The 17,259-nt window shown below is 54.2% G+C and overlaps 3 protein-coding genes across 3 annotated transcripts; all 3 read right to left on the bottom strand.

The window, feature by feature from the left end:
- Window positions 1-72: 72 nt before the first annotated feature.
- Window positions 73-1,893, bottom strand: wnt16 (wingless-type MMTV integration site family, member 16). The gene is made up of 4 exons (XM_068755518.1): window positions 1,793-1,893; window positions 1,055-1,254; window positions 708-976; window positions 73-510 (listed from the first exon to the last, which is right to left on the bottom strand). Exons 1-4 carry the CDS (start codon window positions 1,891-1,893, stop codon window positions 73-75), a joined length of 1,008 nt encoding a protein of 335 aa, XP_068611619.1.
- Window positions 1,894-3,241: 1,348 nt separating this feature from the next.
- On the bottom strand, window positions 3,242-11,586 carry cped1 (cadherin-like and PC-esterase domain containing 1). The gene is made up of 21 exons (XM_068755517.1): window positions 11,383-11,586; window positions 10,150-10,303; window positions 9,977-10,071; window positions 9,813-9,897; window positions 9,367-9,436; window positions 8,461-8,608; window positions 8,244-8,374; window positions 8,077-8,149; window positions 7,557-7,697; window positions 7,347-7,466; window positions 7,164-7,276; window positions 7,052-7,092; window positions 6,638-6,824; window positions 6,404-6,572; window positions 5,293-5,392; window positions 5,051-5,187; window positions 4,748-4,968; window positions 4,575-4,676; window positions 4,419-4,506; window positions 3,924-4,070; window positions 3,242-3,451 (listed from the first exon to the last, which is right to left on the bottom strand). The coding sequence occupies exons 1-21, from the start codon at window positions 11,584-11,586 to the stop codon at window positions 3,242-3,244; spliced, it is 2,736 nt and encodes a 911-aa protein (XP_068611618.1).
- Window positions 11,587-12,428: 842 nt separating this feature from the next.
- On the bottom strand, window positions 12,429-17,119 carry ing3 (inhibitor of growth family, member 3). Its single transcript, XM_068755092.1, has 12 exons — window positions 17,018-17,119; window positions 16,819-16,890; window positions 15,944-16,044; window positions 15,789-15,854; window positions 15,016-15,112; window positions 14,856-14,927; window positions 14,513-14,629; window positions 14,272-14,432; window positions 13,932-14,128; window positions 13,671-13,863; window positions 13,560-13,598; window positions 12,429-13,014 (listed from the first exon to the last, which is right to left on the bottom strand). The coding sequence occupies exons 1-12, from the start codon at window positions 17,043-17,045 to the stop codon at window positions 12,898-12,900; spliced, it is 1,260 nt and encodes a 419-aa protein (XP_068611193.1). The 5' UTR covers window positions 17,046-17,119; the 3' UTR covers window positions 12,429-12,897.
- Between the last annotated feature and the right edge of the window lie 140 nt (window positions 17,120-17,259).

Genomic DNA, 17,259 nt, shown 5'->3' with positions numbered 1-17,259 from the left:
GTTGCGTTAGCTACGGAGGAATGACGTCATCGCCCCAGCCGTGACGTCACCGTGGCTCCAGGTGCGCTAGCGTCATTTGCAGGTGTGGATGCGGTTCACGCTCTCGCAGCGGCTGCAGCGGACGTGGCAGCACCAGACAAACCTGCAGCCGCAGCGCCGGACGCGTCTCGCCACGCGCGTGTCGTATCCTCGGCCGCAGCACAGCAGGTTGCAGCCGTCGGCGCCGGCGGACGTCCGGCTGCAGGAGCGCCCCCTGGTGCCGGCGAGGCCTCGCCCGCGGTCCTCCAGGCAGTAGCTTGGCGACTTGTTGAAGTAGACGAGCTGCTGTTGGTCCACGCTGGTCCTGGTCTTCCTCCTGGGCCGGTAAACCTGGACGGCGCGCTCGTAGCGCTCCTTCAGGTAGGCGCCGATGCGTTCGAATGCCGCCATCGACTTCCAGCACGTTTTGACGGCACAGGAGCCAGAGGCGCCATGGCAACGGCACTGGAGCGCCATCGTCCCGGAGATAGCCTGGAGAGAGGAGAGACAGACGAGGGCGTCCCTCAGGGATCACGTCTTGGGCCCTTTTTGCTCCTCGCCGTTTTCCTTTCATGCCGACTCTCCTGAACGTTTCTTGTTTTGCTTCTTTACTCTGAAGCTCTGACACCTTTTGGAGGATCTCTGAATACATTTAAAGGCGCGCCCTCTGGGGGTGTGGCCAGCCTCACCTGTCGCCCCACCTCACTGTTGTGCCGGTTCACGGTGAGCGGCGTGAACCCTCCTCTCGTCCTCGACGTGTTTTTTACGGCGTTGTCGGTGAACTTGCGGCTGAACCAGGTTCCGTCCTGGACGTGGTCCGAGCAGCCTCCCCACTGCCAGCCCCCCTCCGGGAGCCCACACCCGCACGCCGTGGCGTTGCCATGGCTGCAGGCGCGCGTGATGGCGTGGACCAGACCTGCCGCCATCACCGCATAGATGAACGCCGTCTCTTTGGTTCCTACGGAACAAAAGTGACATCATCAAGACAGGAAGTGACACATTGTGATCCAGGCTCGCCTGAGGGGCGTGGCCTCACCGCTGGTCAGCTCGTATCCGAACACGGGGGCCCGGTCGCCGGTCGGGCAGTTCCAGCGCTCGCGCCTGAACTGGCGCTGGCACTCGGCGACGGCGAGCCGGGCGCCGGCCTGGACGGCGGGCAGCAGGAACAGCTGCTGAGGGGGGAGGGCAGCACAGCCCAGCTCCTCGGCCCCACCCACCGATGTCACACCCATCCACCTGGGGGGGGCGGGGGGGGGGGGGTTAGCTCTGAACCTGTTTGAACCGCTGGTTCTTCCCCGTCAGCGGGCTCCTACTATAAACCTAGTAGGAGTAGTACTGCAGTACTACTGCAGTACTGCAGTCATCTAAATGAAAAGGATCTTCCTGATGCAGGAAATAAACTTGAATTAGTTTGCTGTTAAATTTGACCTGAAATCAAACATCTGATCAGCTGATCGATCAATAAAGATGAACACATCCCAGCTGATTTGTATTGATCGTCCCTGCATTGATTCATTTCCGGTTGATGCTCGTTGTTTACACCACGTATTTATAACGAAAAAGAAACGTCATTCTGCTGCTGACGTCACGTCGACCTGCAGGATAAAGGTTCAATGCCAAAGCATTGTCAAAGCGGACTTTGGTGACGTCAGCGGTGATCCGACTTTAAAGCTAGTTTCAAATGACATGAATGAAATGAACTCGTTAATAACAACAGCTGACTGGCCCCCGGCTCCGGTCCCGGCTCCGGTCCCGGTCCCGGTCCCGTACTCACATCCAGCTGGCCCTGCAGCAGAGCGGGCACACGCACGCCAGCAGCAGGCTCAGGGTGCCCACGTCCCGGACTCCGCGGTTCCGCAGGACTCGCTGTCTCATAGTAAAACCCGGTCCCGGAGCGCGCGGATGAAGGTCTGCCCCCGTTCAGCTCCCAGTCCAGTTTGAGCCACGGACGGCCCTCATTGGACCAGAGGAGGATTCACGTTCAGCAGCTGACGTCACAGCTGCTAATTGGACGGGCGGCAGGGCCAGGTGACAATCTGTCACGTGACCAGGGGAAACGAAATCACTAAAAACTCACCTTTGATTTAACAGATTAAAGATATTAAACGTTCTTTAAAATGCTATTTATGTTTACATTTGTGTTACTGTAATTAGTTCAATATCATTATTATTGGTTACTATTGTTTATTAATCAATACATATTAGTCAGAACTATTGTTGGTTATTACTTATGAAATAACTCTATTCTTAATATTAGTTGTTACACTTTGTTATATTAGTTATAATTAGATTTTAGATTTGCTACATTATTTGTTAGTAATATTAGATGCTAAGTAGTAGTAGTATTAGTAGTGTCTCTTCCAAGATCAGGATTTACCTGGATGTTCTATGTCTATCAAAGTTTAATATAAAGCTAAACAGAGATCAATAAATAACCATCAATAGAGACTAAGATGTGATCAAATCAAACCGTTTGATCCATGTAAATGTAGAGAGTGTGAAAGAAGAACAAACCAATGAAAGCACAGATCAGGTTATCGTCTTCATGTTTAGAGATAAAGGTACAAAATTAATGTAGAAAGATAGAAAAGATCAATCTCCCCGGTTCTGTTATGCTGCTGATAGCTAATGCTAACCTGTTAGCATCACCCCAGTGAAAGGGAGCAGTTCTGTTATGCTACTGTTAGCTAGTGTTGATAAGCCAAGTGTAGCAGAAACTAGCTTTTAAACTACGCTACATGTTACTGCATTAGAACCAGCTGCACAACACCAACACATAGCATCCAAAGCTAACGCTAACCTGTTAGCATCAGCGCAGTGAAAGGGAGCGGTTCTGTGCTAGTGATGAACAGAAACCATCGTGGAACCCTGGAAGCTACGACCTCTGGACGGTCCGTCCGTCGAGCCGAGGAAGAACGGCACATCCTCCTCACTGCTTTAGCATTAGCTGTGACGGTTAGCGCTTCAGAGGTAAATAGCGCCCTCACTGTCATAAATAGCTGTTGCTATTCTGACAGTGGGGGTTCTGCTGGAATGTCCTGCATGTCCTCGCTGGACCTTCAGACAGTCCTCCTGGAGAAGGTCAAGAAGAGTCAAAGTTCACGCTTTCTCTGTCCTCCTGTTACTCTTCCATTCAGCGTCAGCTCTATACATCCACCACCACCACCACCACCGAACCCCCGCTGACCTGCCAGGCCCAGGTCTCACTCTCGGGTCTTCAGGTTCAGGTTCTGGGGCATAGGCGGCTAAGCAGGATCTCAGAGTACACCTCGTTCACTGGTCCGCTCACGTGATAGGATGGGGCCTTTAGCCCCACCTTCTTGTCCAACACGTATGATTGGGTGTCGAGTCCAGTTCCAGCACTGTTGGATCCGCTTCGGTTGGTTGTCGACATGGTGTTGTGTGAAGGCCCGGCTGACCCAAACGTCTCCACCTGTTGAATAAAGAAGAGACAAACATCCCATTTGTTCACACATTCCTGAAAACAAAGAGCTGTTCTCTGATTGGTCCAGGCCGGGAAGAGAGAGCGAGAGCTCTAAAGAGTCCAGTCCAGCCAGACGGTCCGATGGGCTCACGTTCTGGATCCTGGTGGATCAAAGTTGCTGCTGGTTTTCTGTCTTCTCTTAGGTTTTTCAGACAGACCCAAATCCAGTTGGCCGGACCAGGTCCTAACACAGAACCCTCGGGCACGCCAGGTGGGACCTGCCATCTGGACTCATCGGGTCCTAGCAGGAGCCGTCCAGTAAGACGCAGCTCTGATCAATCGTATCAATACCTTTAACTAAACGACTGCTTCAGTGACGGAACTTCAAACGTACGATAAGACGTTACAAAGTACACGACACAGGAAGAGCTTGAATCTGATTGGTTGTTATGTTGGGCTTCATTGGTTCCGGTCGGGTTACCTGATGGAAGTGACAGGCACAGCGCCCCTGCAGGAACTCCTTGTATCGACCCATTGTGATGCTGAAGGTGTCGACCGCCTCGTACCCATGATGCTTTGCTGCCGTGATGATCTGATGGTTCGTTCTGTAAAGCTCTCGGAGCTCAGTCTGAAAAAGGGTTTCAAAATACGGGACAACAACGACAACGACGTTAGCATGTCGGAGACGGTGATGCTAACGCTGCGTTAGCCTGTTGGTGAAGTTAATGCTACGCTGCGTTAGCCCCTTGGTGATGGTAATGCTGCGCTAGCCTGTTGGTGAAGCTAATGCTGCGGTAGCCTGTTGGTGAAGCTAATGCTACGCTGCGTTAGCCCGTTGGTGATGCTAACGCTGCGCTAGCCTGTTGGTGAAGCTAATGCTGCGGTAGCCTGTTGGTGAAGCTAACGCTATGCTGCGTTAGCCCGTTGGTGATGCTAACGCTGTGCTAGCATGTTGGTCACACAGCGAGGAACGTACCAGACTGAGAGAACGGATCCCGTCGACAGGAAGATGGAAGCCCATCCCCAAAGACTTCAGCACCACCAGAATATCACCGAGAGACTCTCTGAGGAGGGGACAGAAGTGTGTTGTCATGGCAACTCCAATCCCCACTGAGCTACCTGCGTCAAGTACCTGTTCAGCACATCTCTGATGGTCCTCAGGTGGGCCGTGTTGAGCCACTGGACTCCTCCCACCATCAGAACAGTTCGGTTGGAGTTGGCTAGAGGTCGTGACCTTGAGGGGACAGACCCATGAGGACTCGCCGACCACCAGACACCCAGGGACCACGTCTACCTGTGCCTCACCTGTCCAGCAGCTGCAGCAGAGCCTGTCTGAACGTGGGTCTGAGCTTCCTGTCCAGCCAGAACTGAGGGTAGTACGAGTACCCGGCCAGCGTCCGGCCCCCGTTCAGGTTCCTGTAGACCAGCGTGTCGTGGGCCTGTCCCCAGTCCACCAGGCTGGAGTTGAGCCGCTCCATCAGGAAGAACATCATCCCCCGATTGGTGGAGTCGCCGATGAACAGCACCTGAGGAGGTCAGGTGACGTTGGACCGCAAGTTTGGAGCAGGAGAGAAGGGGGAGGAGGAAAAGGGACCCCAGTGACCCCACCTTCCTGTCCCTCATGCAGTCCTGCAATCTGAGACGATCCACTATTGGGTGATAACAGCCATCTGGTTGCCAAGCAACCTCCCTCCAATCACATGTTCTGTTGTCAGAGCAGCTGAGACATGGGACAAGCCACTGACCTGGGACAGGTGGGACAGGTGGGACATGTCAAACATCTGAAGACCACGTTACGGATTAGACCAGAAACACTGCAGATAAGCTCTAAACAGGAAATGACATCATACCTGGGGCGTGTCCTGAGCTGCAGGCCTGCAGGGGTCTCTGAGACCTGATGGAAGGCTGGAGACCACAGGACCGTCCGGGCTGGACCCGCAGACCGCAGTCCTGAACCAGAACAAGAAGTGGGTCAGCCTCCCGGGTCAGCGCCGGTCCAACATGTATGTCTATTATTGGATCAACACGAGCAGAGTTCTGGACCGGTACCGGTTCTGGACTCTCCCAGAATGCACCAGGACCTCGGCTCTGAGCCCGCTCTTCTTCTCTTCCTTTGTGTCGTAGATCTGAGATGGGCCTCATCCCGACAGGTCTCGGAGGTCAGAGGTCAAACAAATCGGGGGCCCGTTGGAGCCGCCCCGTCTGGCCCCGACTTCAGAGCCTCCGATGTCACGCGCCCCCCCCCCCCGCTGCAGGTTTCGCAGGGCGGCGCCACATTCTGCACGCCGGCGCCGCGCCTCGCGACAAAGTGAGACAAGAAAACTTAACAGGGATTTTCCTGTTGGTACCGGAGCTCAGTGTCAACGGTCCAACGGACCCCCCCCCCCCCCCCCCAACCAGCAAGGGACAGCAGAAACCATGACAACGCCTTTCACCCCGCCGCCTGCGAGCCGTTGCCATGACGACGCTGCAGAGCTTTTGTTTCTCAGATCCATCCAACAAACACGGACATTTAGAAAGTTCTGAAGGAGGGGGGGGGGGGTCTGGTTCTCCCCATCAGCTAAAGGCTGAAAGGTTCTATTTACAGTCCACAGAGGGGAGGCGGTTCTGAGCGGGCCCGGTCCAGATCCCCAGCCGAGCGGAACCAGAGAGAACCGAGAAACGTTCCTTCAAAGAACGCTGGAAGAGGAAACACACCAGGATGGTTCCGCTCAGACGGAACCCGGGACAGCAGAACGTTCCTCCTCCGAGGCCTGTCCTCCGTCCAACAGACAAGCATCATCCGCCCGTCCGCCCGTCCGTCCGTCCGTCCGTCCGTCCGTCCGCCTGTCAATCCGTCCGTCAATCCGTCCGTCCGTCCATCCGTCCGTCCGTCCATCCGTCCATCAACAACACCTCCTCTGGCGTGTCACCCCGCTACAGAAGGAGGCGTGGCTCCGTGAAAGGAAACACCTGACCTACCTGCATAAAGCCGCACGTCATGTGATCTCCGAACATGGGCAAACTGGGCCGGTTCTCGCGGTACATGTGGACGGTGTAGATCGTCATGACAACAGGCTCCGGCCCAGCATCCTCCGTCACCAGGATACTGATCCTGCTGTTGCCAAGGCCAACCGGGTAGTTCGCCATCCTGCCAAAAAGCCCCAGGTCATGAGTGTGTCCTATGAGGTCAGGGGTCAGGGGTCCCGGTCCTACCGGGGGCCTTGGTGGTCGTCCAGGTGGACCCGGCAGCCAGCTGTGACGGGTTCTGGACGAATCCGAACAGTCACCGTATCAAAGGCCACTTCGACACGATACTCTTTGATCCAGGGACTGAAGGGCGGGGTCAGACTGAGGGGCGGGTCTGTGTAGATCTGTCGAAGGTGGGGGTCCACACACGGCCCTGGGGGGGGGGGGCAAAGCAAATCAAACCAGGTTGTTACCATGGCTACATTGCTAACAGGACGATGCTACCCAACATGGCTGTCTGTGACTCCGCCCACCCACTCACCTTCTCCTCTGCTACCTGCTGCAGCCGCCTCCAAAATAAAAGCATGAGCATGTAGAAAGATAAGCTACAAGCTATGTTAAGCCCCTCCCCCCTTCACGCCTCACCTTCACCTGCGTCACCTGAAGAGGAGGCGGCCGGTCTTCGCGCCGTCTCATTGGTTCTGCACGGATTATGAGAAGAAGGTGTGACAGGAAGCAGAGGACGTCCCTTTGTCCTTTAAAGCAGACTCACGCCAAGCCACGCCTCCCACGCTGGTAGAAACGGCTGATCCCGACCAGGAGGTCAGAGACGCTGTGGGGACCGGAGGACGAGGACGAGGACGAGGACGAGACGCTAGGATGCAGCTGCAGGAGGACAGTCAGACATGAGTCCTTCATGTAGGACACCTGAGAGAAGAGCGGCGGGGTGGAGTACCGGATGAAAAGCCGAGGACGCCGAGGACGAGGACGTCTTCATCTGTCCCTCAAACTGCAGCAGAAGAAGAACGTCCTCGTCCGACAGACAGACGCCGTTTGTCCCTCTGCAGCCATCGTCCTGCACCGAGGACAGACAAGCTTGATTTCATTCTGCTCTCTGAACTGGATGGTGGCGAAACCCGACCTGATTGGTTGGAGGCCGTCTCACCTGTCGGCCCCGCCTCCCGGGTGGCAGGTGTGTGTTTGTGGGCAGCAGGAAGCGCAGAGTGTCCTCCAGGACCAGGTCTCTGGTGATCTGTCTGTCAAACGCATCGGGACTAAGAGAGGAGAAGGTCAGATCGGTGTCCACCTGAGGAGGAGGAGGAGGAGAAGTCTTCATCAGTCTCAGCTGCTAGGACATGCTGCCCTCTGGTGGTCAGTTCACCTGAGGAAAACCCACCTGAGAGATTGACCACAGAGGAGGAGGAGGAGGAAGGAGGAGGAGGAGGAAGGAGGAGGAGGAGGGAGGAAGAAGGAAGAGGAGGAGGGAAGGAGGAGGAGGTGAAGGAAGAGGAAGAGGAGGAGGAAATGGTTAAAGGGAAGCGAGCGCAGCGTCTTTGTTTTCCGCCTCAGTTCTGTGGAGCAACACGAGGCACCCGGCCCTCTGATTGGTCACGGGAGGATCAACAAGGACCAGAGGGCGGAGCCATGGAGCGACTGATCAACAGAGAAAGTGACCTGGGGCTCACCTGGATGACGACAGGTGTGAGGGTCCTGCTGAAGAGCAGAGTGAAGGTCAGCAGCTGGTAACACAACACACACCTGAAACACACAACCAATCACGATCACACACACGAAGGGCCCGCCCCCAAGAGCACGCCTCATCAATAGCCCCCAGCAGGACAGACTTGTTTACCTGTAGGCGGCCGGTGGCTCCTGATTGGTTGACACGGCCGCCTTCAGCACTTCACCTACGACCTTCTTCATCTGCTGCAAAGCATCATGGGATGCCGCTGGTCCCAGCTGCTGCAGCAGGAGCTTCCTGAGCTGAGAGGGGGGGCGTGACCAGTTCAGTTCAGTCTGGGCGGGGTCAATCAATACCCAACCAATAAGCAGGAACACAGGTGATCTACCTTTGTGGCCCGCCCCCTCGGCTCCTCGTTCGTCTTCACCACGCTGATGTCATGCAGGAAGGACGTCAGCGGGTTCATCGACGTCACAAGAACGTAAAGATTCACCATGGCAACCAGAGCAGGGGGCGGGGCTTCAGCAGGGGGGAGTCTGGGAGGAGATGAGTTCAGTTCAGTTCATCCGATTTAAACTAGTCTCTTCAGCTGTTTTAAACTAGTCTCTTCTTCAGCTGATTTAAACTAGTCTCTTCTTCAGCTGATTTAAACTAGTCTCTTCTTCAGCTGTTTAAACTAGTCTCTTCTTCAGCTGTTTTAAACTAGTCTCTTCAGGTGATTTAAACTAGTCTCTTCTTCAGCTGATTTAAACTAGTCTCTTCTTCAGCTGTTTAAACTAGTCTCTTCTTCAGCTGATTTAAACTAGTCTCTTCAGCTGTTTTAAACTAGTCTCTTCTTCAGGTGTTTTAAACTAGTCTCTTCAGCTGTTTTAAACTAGTCTCTTCTTCAGCTGTTTTAAACTAGTCTTTTCTTCAGCTGTTTTAAATTAGTCTCTTCTTCAGCTGTTTTAAACTAGTCTCTTCTTCTTCAGCTGATTTAAACTAGTCTCTTCTTCTGCTGATTTAAACTAGTCTCTTCTTCAGGTGTTTTAAACTAGTCTCTTCTTCAGGTATTTTAAATTAGTCTCTTCTTCAGCTGTTTAAACTAGTCTCTTCTTCTTTAGGTGTTTTAAACTAGTCTCTTCTTCTTCAGCTGATTTAAACTAGTCTCTTCTTCAGCTGATTTAAACTAGTCTCTTCTTCTTCAGCTGATTTAAACTAGTCTCTTCTTCAGGTGTTTTAAACTAGTCTCTTCTTCAGCTGTTTTAAACTAGTCTCTTCTGACTGTAGAAGTAGTTCAGGTGATGATGCTCACCCGTTAGGTCCAACCTGCAGCTTCTGATTGGTCGATCCACAGGAGTGCGGCATCATGGGTAACTCGGATTCTGAGAAAGTTAACTGAAAACCTTCAGTATTACAAAATCAAAGAGGTTCAATACATTCCTGTAAATACTCTGAAAATAAACTAGTTTAAATAACTGTGTATCAATACATTAAAGTCAGGAGGCAACAATATATATATATATATATATATATATATATATACAGTATATATATATATTTATATACAGTATATATATATATACTGTATATAAATATATTTGTCTCAGATTCCAGGCTGTTGTAATCTAATAGTTCAAATCATTCTAGAACTCCTAAAGTCAACGTTCTCCAGGGACAACTTGGACACGTCCCCTTGAAGCGGGCGTCTCATTGGACACGCCCTCTTTGGGTGGAGGGAGTTAAACACCTTCAGCTCACCTGTCAGGTGTGAGCGAGCGTAGAAGTCACAGAGCCCTCCCCCTGCATCTGAGAACGCCTCCTTCACCTCAGGCAACAAGTTCACCTGTGGACACGGAGACAGGTGACTTCCACTCACAAGCAAATTCTGATTGGCTGCAGCTGTTCAAAGGGCGGAGTCTCACCCTTTGATGATGCTGCAGGTGGGAGAGGGACATTCTTCTCAGACAGCTGCGCTCTGAACTACCGAGACACAGCAGCAGGCTCCACCCACTCACACCTGGAACCACAGACACACCTGGATGGGGGCGGAGTTTGGGTGAAAGCCCCCCCCCCCCCCCCCCCGGAGCCCGGTTACCTTGGTTCGCTCTGAGGAAGCTGCTGGTCTCGGCGTAGCGGGACATCTGGACCTCGTAGTCCAGCTGCTGCAGGACCCACTGGTACAGCTGGACCTCCGGGTCGGAGGCCAGGTGCCGACCCGTCAGCAGGACCGCCCGGCGCCGAGTCCACACCTGAAGACAGAGGAATGCTACCTTCAGTACTCATTCTCTTCCAGAGCTCCGCCCCTCCTCTCTTCTTCGTGGGTTCCTGCCCCTCCTCCACATCTGGTTCTGGTTCTGGTTCCCGTCCCGGCGCTTTGAGGATACACAAACACCGACCCGACTTCCGGGTATCTTTATCTTTACCAGGTTCTGGGCCCGGTTCTGGTTCCGGTTCCCTCCATTGAAGATTAAACACAAACAGGTTTCAGAACCTGTCCGGCCCAAACAGAGTCCTGCGTTTTGGCCCCTCCCCCTTCAGACCAACCGGGACAGTGAGGTCCAGAGTTCTGAGCGGACCGGATGAAACCGGATGTTGTTGTTTATTGATTTGTGTGAGCCTCACAGCCGGACCGGACCGGTTCTGGACTGGAAACTGGGTCAGGGGATGTGTGAACCACAGAGGAAGAGCGTGGCGTTCGTATTCGGGTCATGTTCCGCCGGTGTCCATAAAGACACGGTTCTGTTCGGGTGTTGATCCGGACATGTTCTGTATTGATTACCTGTATCGGTGTCCGACCCACAAAAGCGACGGGTCACCTGGAGAACCTCTGCTGACCCGGTTCCCTCCTGGTGGAACCGTCTAAGGTTCTATCTGGATCCACTGATCAGGCCCGGTCCGGCTGTGGACCCATCGGTGATGCCTGCTAACGCGTCTCTACCGAACCAGAACCAGGTCCAGTTCAACCTCACAATGTGTGCGATCAGCTGATCAACACACAGGCTCCGCCCCTGTTGCTGATTGGTCGCCTCAGCTGTCAGATGAAATCTGATACTCCAGTAACAATAATTAAGTAATCTATTACTTCAGTAGGAACTTTTTAAAATCTGCTGCAGCGAGAGGGCGGTAAACAAACAACAACATACACAACCAACAAACAACAACAAACAACCAACAAACAACCAACGACAACAAACAAACAACAAAACAACCACAAAAAACAAAACAACAACAAACAAACAAACTTCCCGGAAGTTTCAGGAGTTGTTTAGAAACCAACGCTTAAAAGCCGCGTCACGCACACGCGCGCACACCTGCACAGGTGACTCACCTGTCTCCGTGACGACTCCAGAACAGAAATGATTCTCCTGGTCTCCTCCATCAGACCTTCTTCCGCCGGAGGTGGTCCGGAGCGGAGCCGGTTCCGGACCACCACCAGGGTCCGGTAGAAGAGACACCCCCCCGCCCCGAGGAGCAGCAGCACCGGCACCGGCACCGGGAGCGGACCGGAGCGGCGCCGGAGCAGGAGCAGCATCCCGCCGGCAGGGATCACCTCCTCACGGACCGGGTCGTTGGTTCTGTTCCGCTACTGAGCGGTTCTACCGGGAGGGGCCGTCGGGTCCATTACGAGACTCGTGACGTAGACAGAACCGCATCCCCTCCGGACATCATGCGCTTTGAAGGTCCTCCCACGTGACCCACCGAGCCCTCCAAAGTCCGCACAACTTCTCCGTGTCCGCCCCCCCGCAGCAGAACCCGGTACCGAGAGGGTCCGTTAACTGGAGCGGGCGGAAAACAAGCAGCCCGGCGGAGGAGGAGCCGGGAGGAGCCCGGAGGAGCACATCTGGTTCCACTTAGACCCAGCGGAGGCGCCGGTCCGGTCCGGTCCAGCGCTGCTCCTCAACACGGAGTCAAACTTCAGTTGGACAAACAGAAGCGGAACCCCCCCCCCCCCCCCGAAAGTTATTTCGGAACACACACGCACGCACATCCTGTACGCGTGTCCCACTGAGTGAAGTTACGTTTACTGCAGTACAAACACGGAGGACCGGTACCACCCTAACCGGTACCGCCGGACCGGAAACACGTCTCATCAGAATGTAACCAAGAAGGGATCACATTTCACTGGACGCGACCCGGTACCGGTACCGGAATAATTCAAGAATGAATCAATCAATGATTTATGGCGAGACCAGCAGAACCAGAACCGAACCTCAGATAGAAAACAGGAACATTTTATTACCGAGTTTGAGCATGAAACACGCACTAATGCAGAACCCCCCCCCCCCCCCCCCGGATCCAGTTTAATGCAGAACCCCCCCTGGATCCAGTTTAATGCAGACCCCCCCCCCCTTCAGAATGTAATAAAGATGACATTTTAAAATCCAGTTTCTGAGACTTTAATAATTAAATGAAGAATAATTCTGTTTGATGACGAACTCGGGTTCGGTTCTGTTTGATCTGACTTCACCTCCGACCTCAAACGTGAATGGTGACCCGGTTTGTTCTGGTTCTGTGTCGGGTCAGTCTGGGGATGATCTCAGGTCCAGTTCTGGAGACAAACATTTCCCCAGTAAGGAAGTCAAAGTGGGTCAGAGGTCTGAACCGGGCTTTACTGCAGAACATTGGGGTCAGAGGTCTTCTGAACCAGGCTTGAAACAAACACTGGAGCCGAGTTGGACCTCTGATCAGAACCTCCACCTCCAACACGTCTGTCTGCATGAAGTCAGAACCTGAACCCAAACCGGAGCAGGAAGAGGGAACGATGATGAATCATCTGAGATCCGCCCGGGCCTCCTCTCGGCAGACCTGGACCCGGACCCGTGTGATGACCTCTGACCTCAGTCTATTTGTGACGGCTGCCCCTCCTCTTCATGGCGGCGGTGCACTGGGGACAGAACCACTTCCCTTTGGGGGCCTCCGTCAGGCCCACGCAGCCGTAGTGGAACCACTCGATGGGACACTGAAACACAGAACACGGACACGCCCCCAGCTGACCGTCAGCCAATCAGGGTTCAGACTGTCTGAAACAGACAGAACACGGACACGCCCCCAGCTGACCGTCAGCCAATCGGGGTTCAGACTGTCTGAAACAGACAGAACACGGACACGCCCCCAGCCGATAGTCAGCCAATCGGGGTTCAGACTGTCTGAAACAGACAGAACATGGACACGCCCCCAGCTGACCGTCAGCCAATCGGGGTTCAGACTGCGTAATAGACTCTCTACGGGTTCGGGTCTATTGGACTACCACCAGATCGATCAGGAAACACGGGTCAAAGGTCAACAGAGCCAGAATGAAACCGATACCGAGGAAACAAAGTCCTGTTTCCACGGCGACAGACGGCTCCGTTGCTCTGAACACTGGATCCTGACCCGTTAATGGGCAACAGTGACCCGTCATCAAAACCCACTGTGGGGGGGGGGGGGGGTCGAGTCTGGGACGCGGATCAGGACCAGGTCTGGCTGGACCTGAACCGGTCCTGAACCGGGGAGGGACGTACTTACATCTGTGTTATCACAGCCGACCATCTCTCCATAAGACACCTGGAAGACAAACACACCTGGAGTCATTCTGAGAGCTGTAGGGAAGCCCCTCCCCCCCAGACTGGCCGTTACCTGGTTACAGATGCAGTAGCGGGGCTCGTTGGGGTCGTAGGTCCAGTCCACCTGGCTGCTGGCCTCGGCCTCCGGCAGCACCGACGTCTGCTGGGACAGCTCCTGAGCCAGCGCCGACGACGAAGAGCACGAGGACAAGGAGGAAGACGAGGAGGACGAGGACGACTGCTGGTTGGACGACTTGATGCTGCTTCTGGGGAGCAGAACGAGAACGTCGTACCCGAGCACACGCCGGCCTCCGGGGCTGTGTGCGGCTCTTACTTGGACTTGCGCCCCCTGGAGTCGGCGGTGGCGGTGGCGGGGGGGGTGAGGGTCTGGGTGAGGGTGGAGGCCAGGGCGGAGGACGGATAGCCGGCGCCGTCCCGGGACAGGGCGAACTCTCGGCCCAGCTGGAAGTCGTTGTTCTTGATGGCTTCGTAGCTGGCCTTCAGGCTGGACGTCCTCCGTCCCTCCTTCATCTGAGGACAGCAGCAGAACCAGAACCAGAACCAGATGAGCAGGACGACCAGAACCAGAACCAGAACCGAGGACAGCTCAGGACGGGACGCAGGTGTCCCACCTCCCCCATCCAAAGGGGGCAGTGATTCTAACAGAACCTCACCTGTGCTGTGGCCTGTACAGCCTGGGCGGCGGCCATCGTGATGGCGCCGGCGCCGGCGCCGGGCCCGGCCGGCAGGGAGCTCAGGCTGTAGGAGGCCAGAGGCTGAGAGGAGTTCACGCCGTACGCGTTGGAGGACGAGGAGGTGCTGTTTGTCCGGCAGCCTGCGGGGGGACACAACGGTCAACGGTCAACGGTCAACGACCCAGAGCGGCCGGAGCGGCACCGACGGGCGGGTCGCTACCTGGGGCGTTCTCCTTGGAGGGGTCGGAGGTCAGAGTGGACAGCAGGGCTTCAGATTTAAACTTCTTCTCAGGAACGTGTTCCGTCGTGTGGTGAGACGGAACGCTGTACTTCCTCTCTGTTACAACACAGCAGAACACCGGACCCTCAGCAGAACCCTCAGCAGAACCCCACAGAACACCGGACCCTCAGCAGAACCCTCAGCAGAACCCCACAGAACACCGGACCCTCAGCAGAACCCCACAGAACACCGGATCCTCAGCAGAACCCCACAGAACACCGGACCCTCAGCAGAACCCCACAGAACACACCGGACCCTCAGCAGAACCCTCAGCAGGACTCACTCTCAGGCGGGGCGTGCGAGTGGCCGTGATGGTTGTTGACCGGCTGAGACGGACTGTCCATCTCCAGAGACCCTGAAGAGGAACAAAGACCGAGACGGGCCATGAGGGGCAGCCGAGTCCACCCGGCGATCCGCTCCACCGGAGCCGGGCCGCGCCTTACGTCTCTCCAGGACCTCCGTGATACCGGCGTTGTCGGCCTCCAGTTCCATCTTGAACTTGGCCAGTTCCTGGTCCAGTTTCCGCAGGTGACGGTCCACCTGGAGAACGAAGAACACGGCCCCGGGATGAGCGAGTACACCCTTACCTGTATCGGTTCCTTTAGAATATCGAGTTCTGATCAATGTTCTGATCAGAAGAGTGAGAGAACAACTTTGGGAGCTCTTTGTCCCCAGGTTGGACCACGTTGTCCCTCCTGGCTCCACCCAGAAAGAGGTTTTCACAGTTCTAATCATTCTGACACCTTCTACAGGTAGAAAGGGGGCGTGTCCAGTGCAGTGCATTTGTGTGTTTAGCTTCACTGCAGCTGTGCTCAACCTGCGTACTGCTGACATGGAGCTGCATAGCTGCTATAACGCCATACATAAGCCTCCCAGTGTTCATAAGCCTGTTATAACGCCATACATAAGCCTCCCAGTGTTCATAAGCCTGTTATAACGCCATACATAAAGCCTCCCAGTGTTCATAAGCCTGTTATAACGCTATACATAAAGCCTCCCAGTGTTCATAAGCCTGTTATAACGCCATACACAAAGCCTCCCAGTGTTCATAAGCCTGTTATAACGCCATACATAAGCCTCCCAGTGTTCATAAGCCTGTTATAACGCCATACACAAAGCCTCCCAGTGTTCATAAGCCTGTTATAACAGAGGACGCGTCCTGATGAAGCCCCGCAGGTATCGCCGTTACTGTCAGAGCTGCAGTCACATGACTCACCAGATCATAAATCTGATTGGCCAGTTGGACCTTCTCATCTGCGTCTTCCAAAGCTTTGTAATAATCCTGAAACACAGCGGAGAACCGTGATCAGAGCCAGGACTAGAACCAGGACCAGAACCAACCCCCCCACGTTGAGGTCCCAACGCTCACACCTTCTTAATGACCTCCATCTGCTCTTCTCTCCACTCCGGTTTGTTCTTCTTCGCATTGACAAAGAACTCGATCACCTTCTGCTCCAGCTGATCGGTGGCGTCTGGTGGGACACGGAGACTCATTCAGGGTCACCTCAAGTTCAGGACAAGCTAGCAGTCCACCGCCGGTACCAGCTGGTTTGGGTTCTGGACATTTACTGTCCAATCATCATCAGAGAGACCAGACTTCAATGGTTTGGACATGTCCAGAGGAGAGACGGGGACGATATCGGTAGAAGGATGCTGAGGATGGAACTGTCAGGGAACAGGACTAGAGGACGACCCAGGAGAAGAGACATGGACGTAGTGAGGGAGGACATGAGAGTGGCTGGTGTTGGGGAGGACGATGCAAAGGACAGGGTGAAGTGGAGAAGGTTGGGTTGCTGTGGCAACCCCCAACGGGACAAGAGGACAGTTGTCATATTAACAATATCACATTGAACACCTGACCACATTGTTCAGGACCTTTTCGGGACATTTTGTCCGAATGTAATGTTTTAGTCTGCTGACAGATCAAACGCAAATTAGGTGGAAGCTCTTTTTGATCAACTTGATGCTCCGGCAAACAAGAAAACACCGGAAATGTTCAAACCCCGTTCAGTACGTGGACATGAAAAGATGGCAGACATTTTAGTACCAGCGAATAAAACGGGTTCATTCAGTTAGAGAACTGAAAACCTTTAATTCGTGAGTCACACCGGAGCGAGAGGAAGTCATCAGCCGTTAGCCGGCTCGGCTAGCCTTGTGCTAATTATGCTCAATGGTTCAGCTAAATGTTTACTGAAACGTCACAGTGGGGCTCGCCCTCCGCCGTTAACCGGTTGTGTTGTACGTACTCTGAACCTGCAGGTCCATCTCTCTCATTTCCGTAAACCTGTCGCGGAGATCGATGGGAAGCTGCTCGATCACTGCCAGGAGAAGAAGATCGGGTTAGCATGCTAGCACGGCTAGGCTAGCGGCCCGGAAAATAACACCGACGTAACGGCGAATGAGGGCCGCAAAGGCCGGGGACGCTTCGCTGCGTCCGGTACTCACTCTCCAGGTAATCCTCCAGGTACAGCATCGTGATAAACCGGACAGTTTGAGCGTTCTAGGATAAAATCGTGTGCATTCAAGATGGCGCCGCTAGCTCGCTCAGAAAAAGACTCACTGTAGTCAGAGAACGTGACGCAGGAGCAGGCTGTGTTCTGATTGGTTTGAATCTGCGTGGATGTTGATTTGCGTTCTCCGATGGGAATTGTAGTTCAGCGCAGGTTTTGCACAACTCTGATATCATT

The sequence above is a fragment of the Brachionichthys hirsutus genome, chromosome 22, assembly GCF_040956055.1.
Source record: "Brachionichthys hirsutus isolate HB-005 chromosome 22, CSIRO-AGI_Bhir_v1, whole genome shotgun sequence".
Taxonomy (NCBI): Eukaryota; Metazoa; Chordata; class Actinopteri; order Lophiiformes; family Brachionichthyidae; genus Brachionichthys; species Brachionichthys hirsutus.
The sequence above is the reverse complement of the archived record's forward strand: the minus strand, read 5'-3'. Positions and strand labels throughout refer to the sequence as shown.

Excerpts from the sequence above, each read along its gene's own strand:
- wnt16 (XM_068755518.1), bottom strand. The coding sequence starts at position 1,893 with ATGAGACAGCGAGTCCTGCGGAACCGCGGAGTCCGGGACGTGGGCACC. Across the intron at positions 1,255-1,792 it reads TGCTGCAGGGCCAGCTGGAT|GTGGATGGGTGTGACATCGG; the intron begins GTGAGTACGGGA and ends CGCCCCCCCCAG. Across the intron at positions 977-1,054 it reads CGGATACGAGCTGACCAGCG|GAACCAAAGAGACGGCGTTC; the intron begins GTGAGGCCACGC and ends TTTGTTCCGTAG.
- ing3 (XM_068755092.1), bottom strand. The coding sequence starts at position 17,045 with ATGCTGTACCTGGAGGATTACCTGGAGA. Across the intron at positions 14,630-14,855 it reads CTCGCACGCCCCGCCTGAGA|AGAGGAAGTACAGCGTTCCG; the intron begins GTGAGTCCTGCT and ends GTGTTGTAACAG. Across the intron at positions 13,864-13,931 it reads TCCAGGGGGCGCAAGTCCAA|AAGCAGCATCAAGTCGTCCA; the intron begins GTAAGAGCCGCA and ends TCTGCTCCCCAG.
- cped1 (XM_068755517.1), bottom strand. The coding sequence starts at position 11,586 with ATGCTGCTCCTGCTCCGGCGCCGCTCCGGTCCGCTCCCGGTGCCGGTG. Across the intron at positions 10,304-11,382 it reads TGGAGTCGTCACGGAGACAG|GTGTGGACTCGGCGCCGGGC; the intron begins GTGAGTCACCTG and ends CTCTGTCTTCAG. Across the intron at positions 9,437-9,812 it reads CGCTCGCTCACACCTGACAG|AATCCGAGTTACCCATGATG; the intron begins GTGAGCTGAAGG and ends TAACTTTCTCAG.